The following is a 14,397-nucleotide window of genomic DNA, read 5'->3' as shown; positions in this document are numbered from 1 at the left end:
CCTCTTGGCCTGGTTTGTCTTTTGCATTTCTCTCTGCACGCCCCTCGTTCCTTTAAAAGGCCTCACTTCCTGTTTCTGTCTCCCTTCCCAGCACCATCCCACACCCCATTAACGGCCTTTATGGAAACAGTGTGCAAAGAGAAAAAAAGTAGATGGAGAGAAGAAAAAAAAGAGGGAAACGGAAAACGGGAGGGTGCGGTGTTGAGAGACAGATACTAACTGTAACCTGAAAGAGAAAGATGAAGCAGAATGAACAGAAGTGGAAGTGGAGAGAGGGGAAGAGAGTGGGGGGGGGGGGGGGTTAAGTCATAGTATATGAAAGTGAAAGATGGAGGAATGAAGAAAAGAGAGAGAGAGGGATGAGGTGTTGGATGAGCGGGAGAAAGAGAAAGCATTTGAGGGGGAGGGGGGGTTACATCATAGTATATGAAAGTGAAAGATGGAGGAATGAAGAAAAGAGAGAGAGAGGGATGAGGTGTGTGTGTGAGAGAGAGAGAGAGAGAGAGAGTGTGTTTGAAGGGAGAAATAGGAAGGCATACTAACAGTATGTGAAAGGAAAAGGCAAGTGGACATAGAGAGAGAGAAAGATGGAAAGAACGAGAGAGAGCAAGGTTTTCCTCCCTCACAGTGACACTAATGTTTGTTCCATAGATTCCCTGGCCTGTAAAATCAAGAGGCGGGACACGCTGGCCATCAAGCTGGGCAACAGGCCCAGCAAGAGGGAGCTGGAGGAGAAGAACATCCTGCCCCGATCCTCTGAGACCGACCGACACGAGCTGCGAAAGCAGATCGGCAGCAAGCTGGTCAGGTGAGGCTCTGCTGAAGGATTCGGACCTGTGTCCATCCATCATGGCAGCCATCCAACTAGCCCTCCAATCCTTCTATATATTCAGTGTGTGGCTTGCTTGGTCTTCTGGGTGTGGATCATATCAACATCTGTATCCGTCTGTCCAGCACATTCATCCCTCCCTTTGTGAATCCATCCTATCCATCAGCACATCCATTTACCTCATCCACACAACCAGCCTGATTGGTCCACTGTACTTTAGTAGTGGCGGTCAGAGCAGAGCAATGTGAGGCGCATGAGGCTGCAGTACTTGACGGGTCTTAAGCTGCAACCACGAGCACTGTTGCCATGGCACACTAAGTTTAGCCGCACTCTAAGGCTCAAGCTCGAGAGTTAGTATATCAGGACTTCTCACATTTATTTCAGCCACTTCCTCTTGCTTATTAGCCTATTGTAGTTCATGTAGTCAAAAGCCACCTCAGTTGGGGAAAACATTTCAGATTTTTGTACTTTTGGACCTTTTAGTTTCCTTGATTGTTAGTTCATTTGATTCATCACCCGTGTTCATGCATTCGAGCATACTTTGATCTTATTACACTCTAATCCATCAATCATTGGTATGGATTAAAATGCCATTGAACCCTTTGCCAGTGTTATTGTTGTTACTGACTCCGTCCCTTTTTAACTATTATAGACGCCTGAGCCAGAGACCCACCACGGAGGAGCTGGAACAGAGGAACATCCTCAAACGTAAGTCCAGACTCTGGGGGCTATTTCTACCACGAGTGCCTCCTCTGCTTGGCTTGGTGTGTTTTTGTTTGTTTGGGCCCTGTTTCCTCTGTCTGGGCCTGACTCCACTACTCCCCTGGAGCTGATGATCGATACTGCAGCAGGCAGACAGACATTGACCCACGCTGGACAAATCAGATCACAGCTGAGAGAGAAAGAGAGAGAGCGAGACCGAGAGAGAGAGAGAGAGAGAGAGAGAGAGAGAGAGAGAGAGGTGTCAAATTTCCGTTGGGTTTCTAGCCGTCAGAATTCCATCAGGCCCTCAGGCTGTGGGGCGCGTTGGCAGGGAGGCGGCCCGCCCGTCTCTCAGGACACAGAACACCCAGACCTGCCCCGGAGGGGGGCCGCCGCCGCGTTTGTTCCCAATTGATCCGTGATTGCTCATCAGAACACACCGTGCTGCGCTCTGGTTTTAATTAAGTTTAAGTTTTAACATTGTAATGATTATACCGTATCAGAGGCCACTGCCAGCAGGTCCCTCGAGTGCAAAAGGCTCGCTAATCCCACTTGCTAAGGTTACTAATAGTCCCAAACGGAGTGCATTCCCAGAGATCGATTCTTATTAAGAACGCTTCCCCGACCCTGCTGGCAATATGTTTTTTTTTTTTTTTTTCCTAGAGGGGTCTCGGACTGGAGCCCAAGCATGTCCATATAAGCTCTTAACCGGATCAGGCCCACGCTTGTTCTAGAGTGCAACTGCTTACCATTCCATGTCATCGAGGCACTCGAGCCGTTTGGCAGCAGATGCTCAGAAGCGGACCGCGGCTTCACCTTTAAGTTGAAGGTCAAAAAGACAATGTGCCGCTCTGACTAGGTCGTGGCCCGACCGTTCTTTTCGCACTCACTTGAGGTGCCCGGCAGGGGCCAGACAAAGCGTGTCAATGTGCGGCACACTGACTGGGTGTTATGTAATGTGGCACAGTGCCCCATCGGTCTCACAGTGCATTTCAGGAGAGGGGGGGGGGGGGGGGAGAATCACCTAGCCGTAGCCTAAAGCAACAGTCTGGCGAAGTCATCAGTCTTGAAATCCAATAATCATGTGCATGAAGCTATTATTATGCATCTGTGGGTTTCTTTGGAATCTCCTGCAAGTTGACCTGTAAAAATGTCCGTTAATGAACGTGCCGAATGAAACCAAGTTCTCCTGCTCAAAGACATGGAAATGGTGCGCTACCGATGGCGCGGAGAGCAAGCTAAAGACGTTGGCGGTGGGACGGTGGGGGTGTTGGGAGCTGAGCACTCTAGCACAGGCATACGTCCATATAGAGCCATGAAGACATTTGCCGATCAGTATCCGCCTGTTCAGCCATGCAGAGTAGATCAATACTGTAATGAGTTCAGTATAGATTAAGTAGTACGATAAATGGCTGCAGGTCAGGATACAACTCTTGTTTTTTTCATGCCATCAGTAGAGCGGCTGCACATACAGTATGTACACGAGGCCCTAATGGTCAGACAACTTCACCCCGTGAACATACATTAGCCTGAGGCTGATGGGAATGTCAGCTCTGCAGGTTGTTTCATTAGTGTATTCGCAGTTAAAACATCATCGGCCCATTTCCCCCCTGAGGATATCTTCTCCGTGTTCTTAATCATCCATGACAACTGGCTGGGGCAAATGAGCATGTCCAACCTCCAGGTTCCCTATAACTGCTCCTCTGACATCACTGCCAGGGCTGCAGTCTAATGACCAGGCCATTAGATAGGCTGGTATTGCAGCACCTGATGGATCTATATAATGAGACTTGAATCATTGATGAGCACACGAGGAGCGAATTTTTCTTTTGGTTTTTAGTTCCCCACCAATTTAAATTCCCATCAGTCATCTACAGTAGGGGCTCATGTTGACCAAGTGAACTGGCTTCAGTGCAGTTGAGAGCTTACATAAGTGTACGAGCGTATGATGATGAAAGGCCCTTTCCTCTGCCAGTTGAGCTGGTACTGGTGTCGTCATCATCAGTCATATTTCTCGATTCTGGTTTTTTTTTTCTGTTTTGTCCAATCATAAGCATAATTTCTTGCCCAAAAAAGGGAAGACAAGACACCCTCTACTTCCGCTGCGTTGTGAAACACCTGCATAGCTGTTTGTGGGAACCTGCAAGGTCAAAAGTTACTGTCTACACCCCCTCTTCCCCCTCAAAGTCAGAAATAGCTTAGGAGCAGTGTTCTGGGATATTTACAGATACTGTTGTTTGTGTTGTTATTTCAGAGAAGAATGAAGTGGAGGAGCAGGAGGCCAAGCAGGAGATTAAAAGAAGACTCACGAGGAAGGTGAGAATGTTTACACTCATAATTATTCCGCTGTCTGACAGCCTCCATGTGTTGTTTGCAGCTATGCTACAATATCTTCTGTTGGGTGTTATCTGTTTTTTTTCTTAACGGAAAGGCGTGTTGTTCAAGGATCCAAGTCTTATGGAGAAGGCGTGGGTGGTGCTCAGCGCCATCTGGTGGTCACAAGTGGTGCTAAACACTACTGTATTCATGTGAATGTACCCTATTTGCACATCCATATTCATGTTTCCACTTCCCACCCTGAGTCTGAGAGAAAGGTGGCACAGGTCCCCTATAGTTCCCTTTTTAAATTCTAGCAGTCATTCTGTTGCACTAGTGTCTCTAAAGCCACAGATGTCAGGGCTTTTTAGCCTTAAGCTAACCGAAGCTCCTGTATGAAATGCCATAAAAGGCTCCAGGTGGGAGGGCCAATCCAGCTCTGAGCTGGGGGCTGGTGCTGTGCAGTGATTGCGGCGGCGGCGGTCTTTTGGATTGCTGACCCCGGGGTGCCTGGCAGGGAAGTGGGACTTGTTGAGGCTTTAGCAGACAAGGGCCGACCTTGTGTGGAATGGGAATTATGGAGATGGGGTTTCCGCTTTTAGCCGCTCGGATTCGGAGCATCTGAGCTCCCCAGCTCACTTCTGCCCACACTCTCTTTGTTGGCTCGCTGTGCTTCTGTATGTGTTAGGTGATCTGTAGAGATATTTAAAATGATGGAGAACTGTGACGGTTGGTGTTTCTGGATGCATATTCAGAGATGTGCGGTGAAAAGCCTAAAGAAAGTATTTCATGCAGAAAGGAGGCCTGTAGAAGTCCACCTGTGGTTTGATTTATTTTGTGAACCTTGGATGTTGAAAAAGAGAATGGTTGACTTAAACCATGTGATTTTTTTATAGTTTCTTTGTGTTTCATTTTGAAAAATAGAAAAATCCTGTGTCCTTGAATCCATCACTGCTAGCTCCAGCACTAAGATAAACGATAGCCACTGCTTTCTTTCCCTAGAATCTAATGGAGAAAAGAATGTGCAGCCAAAGAATGTTACTCATTCTCAGGCATTTAGAGCATTTGGCTTAAATTAGTTAAGTTATCTCACTAGTTAATGCCGTTTGTTCCTTTCTCCTATTCGATCAACCAGTTCAGTATACGTATGTTTCTCAGATGTTTCTCCCCACTGTGGCTTCGGCTCTACCAAGAGGCAGAGGAAATATCACAAAACCTGCCAAACCGATTCTAAATCATTCATTCCCTCTCAGTGATGTATAATTCTCATGAATCTCTCTCTCTCTCTCCCGGCCAGCTGAGCGTGAGGCCCACGGTGGCGGAGTTGGTCGCGCGGCAGATCCTGCGCTTCAACGAGTACGTGGAGGTGACGGACGCCAAGGACTACGACCGCCGCGCCGACAAGCCCTGGACCAGGCTGACCCCAGCCGACAAAGTAGGTGCAAATCCCTCTGGAGTGCGTCCATGTGCCTACAGTGCCGAGTCTAAGCAGGGCACTGTGAATCATGTACTGCCCCCTACACACACACACACACACACACACTCACTCACACATACACACACACTCACAGAGACACACACACACACTCTCACACATACACACTCACTCACAGAGACACACACACATACACACACACACTCACTCACACGCGCCTCAGGGTCCTTTGTGACCACTGTTCATGTGGCCTCGTTGTCTTGCTCAGTCAAGGCAGAAGTGTCTTATTAAGAGTCTTTTTTTGCGTAGTTCATGAAAGTACAAGACCTTCTACACGGGCAGCTTTGATTTACTGAGGAGGCTGATTTCAATATTAAAGTTGGAATTGAAATCTCCAGGAGAGTCAGATGCAAAACTCAACTTACATTCCTTCCTATCTCATTTTCATTCTTTCGTGCACATTCTCTCTCTCTTTTTCTCTCTCTCTCTCTCTCTCAAACACACACACACGCTGTTCTTCACAGTCTGAGATGAAAGGGAAGGGAGAGCTCTTCTCTCTTCATACAAACTCATACACACATGTGCACACACACACATGCAACCCCAACCCCCCCACAGTCAAATGAGCACACACACACACATACACACACACACACACACACACAGTGCCCTTCACACTCTGAGATGAAACGGAATGGAGAGCTTTTCTCTCTCCATAGGAACTCATGCACACATGCGTATGCACCCACATTCACACCCACACGCAGTCCCTTATACATGACCCGTAGTACTGATTGAAATCTAGTTGACAAACATGATTCTAGCTCAGCCTCAGCCATGTTGTTTGAGATTTGCCAAAATGTTACTGAAGTACAAAATGTCCCTCTGAATGTACACCAATGCAAGGTCTGCCTCTGGGCCCTGGTACAAGGTACAAGTTACTGCAAAGTATCCCAACCTTTGTGATGAGAGACCCTCTTTGTCATTTCATTGGGTATTTTGCGCAGTGGTTTAATACCCTCTTCGGCCTGCTCACCCTAATGCCCCCATAGTATCTGGCCTGTTAAATACACCTAAAGACACTGCCCCCTTATGGCCGTGCACTGCATAACAAATGAAATGAGTGTGTCAATGGCGCTGCTGCCGACGTTTTCTTTCCTCCAAGATGACCTCATCCCACATTCTGGGCCCGTGCCCTGAGTGTAGGCACAAACAACAGCAGGCCCCCCCCTCTCTCTCTCACCTCGGCTGCCAGGCTTTGGATCCCCCTCTTTTACACTCTTCCCCCGCCCGGTCCCATCCCCCCCCAACGTAAAGCCCGTCTAATGCCTGAATAGACGCCGGTAGCCGCCTTGGCCACCGCTCCGGATTCCCGCGCCGCTGAAGTCTGTAAGCAGGAAGGCGTGCTGTGTTGCGGGATGATTCATCACCGTTCCGCCCGCAGAGGCGGGGAACCTGAAGTTGGTCCGTTTCAGCAGGAGACGTCTCACTTGTGTGCATGCCATGGATGGAGCGCTGTTCCGTTTTTACCGCGCTGCTTTCTCAAATACGCACAATCATGTCTGTTTTTTGATATGTGATGGTATATCTGACTTTACTTTTGATCTGAAATGAAAATGAAAACCACTGTTAAATAATTTTGTACATTTTGTACATTTTGTACACATTTGTAGTGTGTGTAAGATAGAGGGTGTTGATTTGTGTCTGTTGCTAGAGGACCTATAATGAGTCCAATGTAATGTCTATGAGGGAAAGTGTGCTTGATGACTCATGCTGAAATGCTCTTGAAGGCTGTTCTGTTAGTGGTGTTTTTGTGAGTGATTTGGGATTTGTTAGTGATTTTGGTTTTGATGGTAAATAGGCTCTGTGTGAAATCCAACCTATAGCATGAGGAATTGAACATCTCTCCTGTGTACATTTGTACTGGTAAAGATGGCAAGTACATACACATAGGGAGGGATGAATGGTATGTGTATGCTTTTTAGTTTATTTATTAATTTATTTTATTTGTGCTTACACAACACAGGCTGCTATCCGTAAGGAACTGAATGAGTTCAAAAGCAAGGAAATGGAGGTGCACGAAGATAGCAAGCAGTTTACCAGGTGAGTACAAACACTCTCATATACAGTGCAACCGGTACCATCATTTCTCAACCATAAGCCGAGGTTTATACATTTATACGTTGAACTCATAATAGAAGACATTTTGCAAAATCAAAGGGGCAGTTAATATGGTATTAATATGCTTCCATACTTCCATGTCTGAAACACAACAACATGTGGAAAGGGGTTTGAGCGTTGGGTCCAGTGCTCTGAGAAATTGTCAAAAGGCTGAGTGAAGCCTGCTCCTAACCCTGTGCGTCCATCCATACACACATTCGCACAACAACAAACATTCTCATAGTGTAAAGTGGCCATGCATTCATAAGCTTGTAAGCCATGCTCGTTCAATGGACTGTTGAAAGAGGTAGGGATACTAGGCAAGGTTTCACAGCAAGCCTCAGCATTTAAACAATAAGAAATACAGAGAAACTCCAACTCACAATTGTGCTAGTCAGGCTGTCACACCAGAGCACAGTACACCGGTGAAGAGGTTGGTAGAGGGCGAACAAAATAGAGGGCTGATTGAAAGAGGCCGACTCCTCCGGAGGTTTCCTAAAAAGCCTCATCCTCATTAGCAGGCTGTGTTGAAAAGTCAGGCAATCAGCCAGGCTGCCAGAACGTTAGTGAAACAAGGTTGGTAGGGGGGGGGGGGTTGTTGGCGCAGAGGGGTTCATTTTTTCCCCACACTCCTAACCCAAGAGGTAGCTTGATGTGCAGGCTTGGTCTACTATACTGAACCTCCAAGCCCCTGACTCCAAAAATACATTTTGGATTGGGAGTTTGTCAACAGCGCCTCCCTCCAAGTAAATGATCTGTTCTCCTTTGGCATCCTGGCAGGTTCCATCGACCGTGAGATTGAGCTTGTTGGCAGGGGTCGAGAGGCTGATGGTGGCTTCCCTCGTCTCGGTCAGCCGTCTCTAATACCCACCCACACCCCACCCACCCACCCACCCACCCCCTGCCGCTGAGGAACTGACCGCCCGGAGCTCAGGCTGGCCTCTTCTCCTCCGGCACGAATGCCCATTTCCCACGGACCTGCCCGCTTCTCCTGTAGGCCAGCGGCAAGGGAGAAGGACCCATGTCTGAAGGGAGCCCTCTGAGTGGAAGCGGAAAGATACCCAAACGAGTCTGGACTCATTGCAGCCATTTGGAGGGTGGGGCATGGGTGTCCTGGCCACTTTAGAGATGGGCCTGCTCAAAACGAAGGAAGCATTGTGCACTTTTCTGTCTGTCTGTTTGTTTGTTTGTTTGTTTGTTTGTTTGTGTTCTTCTTAAGGTGGCCCAGTTTTGTTTCACCATAATTCCTGAAATATGTGATGGTGTTGGCCAGCCAGAAGGGATACATTCAACACACACACACACACACACACACACACACACACACACACACACACACATACACTTGCACACTCGCACACTCGCACACTCATACACTCACGCTCACACATTCACACAGAGACACAGATGCATACTGCCAGAATCCTCACTCTCAACAGTGCATTGTATAATAAACTGCTGAGAGGGGAAATATCAGGGGACTTTTTTTTTAATTTGATTTTATTTTTTATTGTATATTTGTCCATTATTCCATTATAAGTATCTGCAGTATTATTGCTCTGTATGGAAGAATATCCTCAGATATTAGTGCATGTGAAAAAGGCTTTTTAACACTGTATGTTATTCCCAGCTTCCCTCATTTAGACAAAGCTGGACTGAAGATGAAGGCATTTTTAAGAAAACCCTCTTTTAAAAACTGTCAGCGTTTCCTTCAATGTAATTGGCTATAATGTGTTTATCTTTCGCGTTCTGCCTTAACTCTGAGGCTCGATCGATGTACTAGCTGGAGCTTTGAATGTGTGTTTGTGCCACGGCTGTAATGGAACATATCTAGTGTGTAGGGGAAGGGGTCGAGACGGAGAGTGTGTGTGTCCAGTCTAGACATCTCTCTCCTTCCCAGATGCGGAGGGGAAGGTGGGTGCAGCTGGCATTTGATGAGGTGTGCCCGTATTGAGTGCCTCCTAAATTAACACCCCTGTGTATCCCAATGAGTCGTTTCAAAATGTCAGACCCCGGTGATCTCTTCAACGATTCCTTTGCTGTTTTCTGCTCAACGACAATGCTTGACTTTCAACCTGTAGAAAAGCTTTATTGCCACCACTACTACAACGAATGGGGGTATTTGTTGATTTTACTCTATTGAAAAGTGGCTTAAAAACCTTAATACTTGTGTCAGTCTTTTGAAAGTATTATTTTTGATGCAGATAAGTGATTGAAGAAGAGAGGATTTTAAATTATTGTAATTTTCTTTTTTTTGTACAGAATGTAAGTATGAAACATGTCAATACACCAACCTTGCTGGCATTTCCTTGGTCTTGTCTTGTTTATTTGCATGTTTTTTTTAATTTTTTTTAATTTATTTTTTTAACTTAACTCACGCTAGGTGTGTAGAATGCCATTTGCTTACTCACAGTGGGGGGGATACAGAAAAGCACAGTCTATTCTAACTCACAGCTCTTTCTATAGGTGATTGCATTTGCCTGGAGCATGGGGAGTACTTCTCATCTGTATGATTACATGGCAGGGAACACGCGTGGAAACCAAGGGGGGTTGAGGGGGAGGGAAGTGATTCATCCATTCAACATTGTATTGACAGCCATTTTTTTTTTTTATTCCTCTACCTGTGGAGGTTCTCTCTCCAGGCACTTCAGTTTTCTTAGGCTCAGCTATCTCTTGCTGATGCAGTGCAGAAAATAACACATATTACCCATAGCCACCACCATCTCTTTCTGCGATGATGGTAGTTTTATACTGTAAACTTCAGCCTCAACAACTGGTAGGCTTTCACGTTGTCAGGAGACACACAGTAGTGTGTCATTGCTGTTCTGGCTAGGTGTGACTACCTCACCAGTAAAGAAATCTGTTTTCTAAGTAAAACCTAAACATGTGCTCATTGATTTTTCTCTGAATCACTGAAGCTGGTGCCTTGCAGTGTTTCCACCATTGTACATTTCTTCTCACATTCACTTGTCAGAAAATCTCTGGAGATAATCGATTTGTCCACAAGACACAAATGATAGTCTTATCATGGCAGTATATAAGGTTCAGGTGGGGGCACACAGATTATATAGTATGTTTGTGTGTGTGTTTGCGTGTATCTGCATGCGTGCCTTTGTGTACGTGTGTGTCTGTGTGTGTGTGTGTGTGTGTGCGTGTATCTGCGTGCGTGCCTTTGTGTACACGTGTCTGTGTGTGTGTGTGTGTGTGTGTGTTTGTGTGCGTGTGTGTGTATCTGCGTGCATGCCTTTGTGTACACGTGTCTGTGTGTGTGTGTGTGTGCGTGTGTAATTGCGTGAAAACCAAAGGCATGGGGGAGAGAAGCGATGTGACAGGGCAGCCGACTGGGCTTGTGTCCACAGTGCAGTGGTGCGTGAAGCGGCTGAGCAGAGCTAATAAAACAGAGAGCTGAGGGAGCGACGCGTACCTAATGCCCCTGAACACCCCACCTCCGCTCCGTCCTTAGTCCTTCGTCACCGCGCCAGTAGAGGAACTGCTGATAGAAGTGTGGCCGTGAAGTGGAAATCACACTGTTCCGAGAAATTAATTGCATCTGTTAAAGGTTTCTGGTCCAACCATTTTAATTGACCATTCATTTTTGATTAAGGGAGGTATATTGCTTACACATGAATAATTGTATAAAGGATATTAAATAGTGTTAAAATATGTGCAAGATGATGAACACCCCATTTATTCTTTAAGAAAAAACACAGGCAGCCTATTCAGAAGCCAAACTCCTTTTATTCAGTGATTATTCATATTTTCCAAAGGTTTAATCACCTAATAACACTAAACGTTTAACTCAATAAATGTGATTACATTTACATCTTTTTTAAGTCTAGCGTCTCTTGACACAGCTTTTATATTGGACTGTGCAAACAATCTTGTTTTTATCACAAGCCTGTTACCAGCCTTTTGAGTGCAGTTGGGGGAGTGTATTAACCATAATGCTGCAAATTCGGTGTTACTTGCAGGGTCTTCAAAGCCCTGTCTGGTCACACCTCTCACCATGTCAAATCCGGTGGACAGCGCTCGGATCCATTGGCGTCACTGGCACCAAAGTCAATGAATAGATTTCATGCCCAATTTACATTCCTCTCTATTTGGTTTGCCAAACTGTTTGGGAAATGAAACTAATGGTCAAGCATCCGGAAAGTTAGCTGCTTTCACTGAAAAAAAGGTGTACGTTCCCTTCCTGACACCGTCTATTTAGTCTAGTGCAGTTTTTGTTTTCAAGGAAGAGAAATTCTTCTCACCATCTAGAATCTAATGATCTCAAGGAAGGCACTTGGACATTTTTTTCTAGATTATCAGCCTTATAACTTAAATAAAGATTAAGAAGAAATTCCTCTTATACTGCAGGCCAAGAAAAATGCAAATAGGTCTATGCATAAAGGAAGCATAGGCCTACGCTACTAGTTCATAAAAAGTGTTATTAGCAAAATATAGGGCTATTTATTACATGTCCGCTATTTAATAATACATGTCTGCCATTTAATAATTCCCCACAGATTTTTTATGTATCAGTTTGTGTATTGAATAGAACTAGGACTCCAATGTCTCTATTTGTGATTTCTCTATCATATTGATTCATCTTCCACTAGATTAAATCAAGTGAATCGCCTTGTTACTTTGGGGATGTAGCCTAATCATATATCGTTGATATACAATTGTTGATATTGTTGACAGAGTAAATCTAACAGACACAACCATAGGCACAAATTCCAGAACAAACAGCAAATGAACACTGTTGTCTAGAGTTTGAGATGTGCATATCCTCAGTGTTTGTTTGATCTGGATGACCAGGGAAGGAGACCAGGGAGACCTCCACACACACCCTTGATGAAAGTCAGGCATGTGTGAAAGACAACGAGCAATCAGATGTGAAAGGCTGATGTCATGGAGCTGACTCAGACTCACACATCTTGCCCTTTCTAATCCCACTAGAAAAGAAAACAGGTCATCTAATAGAACAGATGTCATCAACATAATGCCCATCCGTTCAATAATGACTTCTCAGTTACATGTACAGTACACTGCAGTTTGTGTTATAGGCTGCAGTTTGCGGTAAATGCTCCAATGGGCTAATGGTGGCTGGTATGTCTGGTGTTTTGCCAGTGGAAAAGCAGACTTCTAAAGTATTTCTTCATTACTTTAGATATAATGTTAACTTATAGGGCAACATACCTCAGTTCTGTTATTGCTACACTAGACTTGGAACTTAATACCTGGCTGATCTCATTAAAGACACGCTTAGCCAAATAAGACAGAATTCTGATTGCTCTGACTTAAATCAGGCATGCTTAGATCAGGGACAGACAGATGACAGTATGGGGAGTCACAAAATTGATAACATCCGAAAGACTTGCTTTGAAAAATGTGAACAGAGTGAACGCTATGAGCCACTCCAGTATCCCATTTATTTGTGCTTATCAAGCTATTTAAGATGTTTTATACAACCCCTGATTTTATCATTAATATTTTACAGATCAAGTCATTCCTTTTGTCTGTTGGTTCTGCCTCCACATATAAGTAGTCCCTCTCCTTATATATTATATCATATATTAGGCCATTTGGTAAATATGCTGCAAGGGCAGAGACTATCAGATGGACAGGTGGATAAGGTGGGAGCTAGTGGCTAAGCAATGAATCTGGGCTAAATACTTTCCAGATGGTCTGTGAGACCTTTGCTGCCTGTGTGGTTGTTATAAAGATGCGAAGAAGTGTTTGCTTGTGCCGTTTCAGAGTAGAGAATTGGAACACAAATACTCAAGGTTATGTATTTCACAGCATGGATGTGGCTTTTCATTGGGTTTCTGTATGACTACAGCACACTTTGAATAGCAACAAATAGCACTTTTCACTGAATAACACCTACTGAGATAACAGAAAACAGCAACCTAGGGAAAGAAAATAAAGAGTATTATGTCCATGAGTTGGATAGTGAACAGACAGTATGCAAATACAGTTTGCAAATTATTTTGACCAGGCATAATTTCATATGTAATAGCTGAAAATAACAACTCTGAAACGTCTGAGAAAATTGACTGACCAAGCTTCAAATTGGCTTAATGTCTCCTTTAATCACTTTCATACCGTTGGACTGACTCGCCCTTCTGCAGGTATGCTGAAGCCCAAGCTTTTTAATATGGCTCTCTTGGGCATTTCACGGGCACTGCCAACAGACAAACATCTGATGGCATTATAGCCCCTCTTGTCACCAAGCCTCGTCAAAGGACAGATTCAGAATTCATTACTCATGGCCCTTCTGCTCTGCCAGACGGGCGGCCATTTGCATGCAAAATCAAATGAGAAAAGACTCCTATAATGGTCTACCAAAGGGAGTCTGAAAAGCACATAACTTTATCAATTTCAAGTTGAAGATACTGTATCTCATCAGACAGGAGGCGACTGTGTTTACATTTTGAGTTATTTATTTACCATTAGGCTCAAAGGAGTCCTGCCGGTATTGGGTTTACAAAATAAATTTTCAAAGCGGACTCTGATGGCACTTATGGTTGGATGCACATGGAAAGCAATCTCCACTCTATCACTTGGGGAAATGGAAATCACCTCTACAGAGACTAGATAGGCCTACTGGATATGTACCATTTTGGAAGAATCCCCTTTTAATCAGCTTGATATACTGATGTTTACGCACACTATTATTTTCCTGGCAGAATGAAGTAAATAATTGACTTCCCTCGCACGGCAAAGACTTACAAATGACTATATTTATCACCTTGCAGCTGAATTGTACTGACACTGGCCTATAGCCCACTGTGCCAAAACAAAGGCTTTTCTAAATTGTATTTATGCTAATGCATCATTGAAGTTCCTTTGTTATTATGCTTCACTTTTGGGAGTGAAAACAAACAAGTTGCATCCAAATGCTGATGGGCTTCTCGATGGCAGATTGAGGTGCTTTAAAATGGATATGGGGGTCTCTGCCAATATG

General features: G+C 44.8%; 1 protein-coding gene across 5 annotated transcripts in view; it reads left to right on the top strand.

Annotated features, from left to right (window-relative positions):
• phactr2 (phosphatase and actin regulator 2) overlaps positions 1 to 9,746 on the top strand; it is a 44,492-nt gene extending 34,746 nt beyond the window's left edge. For all 5 annotated transcript variants that reach the window (XM_062519295.1, XM_062519294.1, XM_062519297.1 and 2 more), the window contains 6 exons: positions 652 to 808; positions 1,482 to 1,537; positions 3,786 to 3,847; positions 5,145 to 5,282; positions 7,309 to 7,385; positions 8,223 to 9,746. In XM_062519295.1, coding sequence (XP_062375279.1) covers positions 652 to 808; positions 1,482 to 1,537; positions 3,786 to 3,847; positions 5,145 to 5,282; positions 7,309 to 7,385; positions 8,223 to 8,238 — 506 coding nt within the window. In that variant the 3' untranslated portion in view covers positions 8,239 to 9,746. The remainder of the gene's footprint in view (positions 1 to 651; positions 809 to 1,481; positions 1,538 to 3,785; positions 3,848 to 5,144; positions 5,283 to 7,308; positions 7,386 to 8,222) is intronic.
• Positions 9,747 to 14,397: the final 4,651 nt, after the last annotated feature.

Source organism: Sardina pilchardus, chromosome 18 (genome assembly GCF_963854185.1).
Source record: "Sardina pilchardus chromosome 18, fSarPil1.1, whole genome shotgun sequence".
NCBI classification, from domain to species: Eukaryota; Metazoa; Chordata; class Actinopteri; order Clupeiformes; family Clupeidae; genus Sardina; species Sardina pilchardus.
This window is presented reverse-complemented; position numbering and strand designations above follow the sequence as displayed.